Source organism: Triticum urartu, unplaced genomic scaffold (assembly GCF_003073215.2).
Source record: "Triticum urartu cultivar G1812 unplaced genomic scaffold, Tu2.1 TuUngrouped_contig_1610, whole genome shotgun sequence".
Lineage (NCBI taxonomy): Eukaryota > Viridiplantae > Streptophyta > Magnoliopsida > Poales > Poaceae > Triticum > Triticum urartu.
The window spans coordinates 1-3,363 of record NW_024112055.1 but is presented as its reverse complement, the minus strand read 5'-3'; the positions used below and the strand labels follow the sequence as shown (position 1 = coordinate 3,363).

Below are 3,363 nucleotides of genomic sequence, written 5' to 3'. Positions count from 1 at the left end.
TTGTAAAGGTCGACACCTAGCTGCAAGGAAGTCCGCCCAATCCCATGCATGGTTCAGGCCGGCACCCAAGAGTTGATTATACTAGCTAGTGTATGTAATAAATTATGGATGTATCATCCTCGATCCTCCGCCTGTTGGTTTTGTTTCCACATGTTATCCAGATGCATATATATATGGAGGCCACAAGTTACAAATTAAACTATAACATTGTGAGGAGTTATAGACTTATAGCACCAAACCAACAAGGGAAACAACAATGGAAATAAGCCTGGTGCTGATCGTTCTTGTGTTGTGCTCCAGTGCTGCTACCCTAGTTACTTGTAGTAGCGCAGGGTTCCACATGGAGCTGACCCATGTTGATAGCAAGGGGACCTACACCGCGGCAGAGCGCGTGCAGCGCGCCATGGCCAGCAGCCGGCAGCGCCTGGCGTCCTTTGTCGACGTGACTGTGCCGGTCCACTGGAACACTAGCCAGTACATCGCGGAATACCTGATCGGCACCCCACCGCAGCGTGCCGAGGCCCTCATCGACACCGGCAGTGACCTCATCTGGACGGAGTGCTTCGCCTGCAGCCAATGCGTTAAGCAGGGCCTGCCCCACTATAACGCGTCCAAGTCAGACACCTTCCATCCCGTGTCATGCAACGACGCCTTGTGCCTGGCCAGCCAGGAGCACTGGTGCCGACAGGACGGCAGCTGTGCTTTCGCGGCTTTCTACGGCGCCGGCGACGCCACAGGGTCCATCGACACTGAGGTCTTCACCTTTCAAAACGGCTCAGCGAGGCTCACGTTCGGCTGCGTCGACACCATGATGATTCCTCCGGGGTCCCTTGACGGGGCGTCCGGCCTCATAGGGCTTGGCCGCGGCCCCCTATCGCTCGTCTCTCAGGCGGGCGCCAAGAAATTCTCTTACTGCCACACTCCCTACCTCCGCAGCAACGCCACTGCCGGTGCCACTAGCCACCTTTTCGTCGGCGCCTCGGCGAGCCTTAGCGGCGACAGCCCTGTGATGTCCATGTCTTTCGTGCAAGGCCCTAAAAAGTACCCATTCTACTATGTTCCACTTGTCGGGATAAGTGTGGGACAGACAAGGCTGCCCATCCCACCAACGGTGTTTGCTCTAAAACCAAACGGCACACGCGGCGGTGTCATCGTCGACTCTGGCACCCCCACTACGGCTCTCTCTGACGGGGCGTACAGGCCCCTGCGCGAGGAGCTATGGAGGCAGCTGAACGGGAGCCTCGTGCCGCCACCTGCTGACAGCAAGATGGACCTGTGTGTGGCGGTGGCGCAAGAAAAGACAGTGCCGTCCATGGTGTTCCACTTCAGTGGCGGAGCGGACATGGTGTTGCCGCCGGAGAACTATTGGGTGCCGCTGGACAATTCCACGTCATGCATGGTGATGCATAGATCCAACGACATGAGTATCATCGGCAACTTTCAGTTACAGAATATCCACCTACTCTACGACCTTGCCAAGGATGAGCTCTCTTTCCAAACAGCCGACTGCAGCTCACTGTGATCACGCATCCGTTCCACAGGAACTCACAGCTTGCATGGCTAACAAGGACGGACGAATTTTTCTTTTTTATGAACCGCACACGTTATATCTACCCCTAATCTATACCTACTATTATTAAACGGAATTCTATATCTTTATCTTTACCTAATATTATGGACGCCGCTAACTGCCACACGTGTGGCAGGAAGGGAGACGCACCACACGTCTCTAATGCAAACAGATTGCCACGTCATCGCATGCATGCATGTAGGAATCTTTTTGGATTTTCAGTTTTTAAGATGTTTTACCTCTTAAATGAAAAATCCGATTGAAGATCCGTTTTCACCATTAAATTCCTCGCGATGAGATCTTTGAAACTAGGTCTCATGTTGATATGTTTTGATGATTTTTTTTGGATTAAAAGTTGCCATGATTATTGCATATGAATTGCCATGATGTTTACACTGAAGTTGCCATGATATGTTTCAGCTATTTTCTTCTACATTTAAAAATAAATTTTGAAATTTATAAAACGGGGAATTAAGAAACTAGACTTGCCATGAACCATAAACTAAAATTGCCATGATACATGCACGTAAAATTGCCATGGTTCATACAAAAAATAATTTTCATGATCAAAGTAATTGACGTATAATTTACTAATAAAGAGGCTATTGCTTCTCACCACCGTATAATTTTGTCCGTTCACCTCGCCCATATTATATTTTTATTACTAGCACAAATGCCCGTGCGTTGCAACGTGAGATTTTTTTTGCAAGAAGCATCGAGAGAGGTAATTGATGTGTCCATCAAAATGGTCTCCGCAGCGGTGGGGCGACATAGCGAGGAGTTGCGGTGTTTCCACGGGTCATGTTTGGCCCGCGAGATCTTCATAGTGGTGGGGTTGGTCGGTGTGGTGGGCACCACTCAACTCGTGCCTTTTTTTCCTCTGGGTCGGCCTCGTATTTAGGTTATGGTTGCCTCCTCATTTTGTGGCTGCACGGTGACCTTCGGGGCATAATTGTTTCGACGACACTCTCCTACGATGGCGTAACCGGATGGATTACTAATTTAGTGAATCCCATTTCATTGCCATAATCGGTGCATAACCAGGTAGTCTCTTCTTTACCAGGGTGTATTTTCTTTAATTATTTTAGTGCTTACTTGTCTATATTTTTTTAATCAGAGCCAAACCAACATATCCTCTTTTATTGGCATGTCCCTACAATTTCTTTTAATTATAGCCAACCAACATATTCTCTTTTATCGTCGAATGGCAAGTGGAATGCACAACGGTTCGCGTCCGGGTTAGGCCACTGGCAGTTAACCAAACGACGTGTGTTTGTAAGACACGAATAAAAATCCAAAACGATCGCTGAGTTGAAAGATTAGACTCATGACCTCAATATCTAGAACACATGCTGCTTGCCATTCGAACAAACAGGTCCTGCTAAAAAATGGCCAAAACGAATGTTTAAGAACATAATGCAGCGTAACATTCGAAACATTCTTTCATTGTTTTATCTTTTTTGAGATTTTCAAAAAATAAAGTAAAAAATTATGAAATTTTGATTATTCTTTGAAATATGAACAATTTTTGAAATCCGGATTCTTTTTCTAAAAAATGCGAGCATTGTTTTTGAAAATTTCATTAAATTTGGAAAAATATGAACAAAACTTGAAATGGTTCTTTAAAATTCACAAACATGTTTTGAAAACATGAACCTCCTTTTAAGAAAACAATTTTTTTTAATTTGTGAAAATGGAAACATGTTTTGAACATTGAAAACAATTTTTTAAACGTGTTTTTCAAACACAAACAATACTTTAAATTTGTGAACACTTCAATAAGCATGAATATT

At 45.6% G+C, this 3,363-nt stretch overlaps 1 protein-coding gene across 1 annotated transcript; it reads left to right on the top strand.

Annotated features, from left to right (window-relative positions):
* Positions 1–256: 256 nt before the first annotated feature.
* On the top strand, positions 257–1,522 carry LOC125526734 (aspartic proteinase nepenthesin-1-like). The gene has a single exon (XM_048691369.1). It carries the CDS (start codon positions 257–259, stop codon positions 1,520–1,522), a length of 1,266 nt encoding a protein of 421 aa, XP_048547326.1.
* The last annotated feature ends 1,841 nt before the right edge of the window (positions 1,523–3,363 follow it).

Coding starts and splice junctions, on each gene's coding strand:
- LOC125526734 (XM_048691369.1), top strand. CDS start 257: ATGGAAATAAGCCTGGTGCTGATCGTTCTTGTGTTGTGCTCCAGTGCT.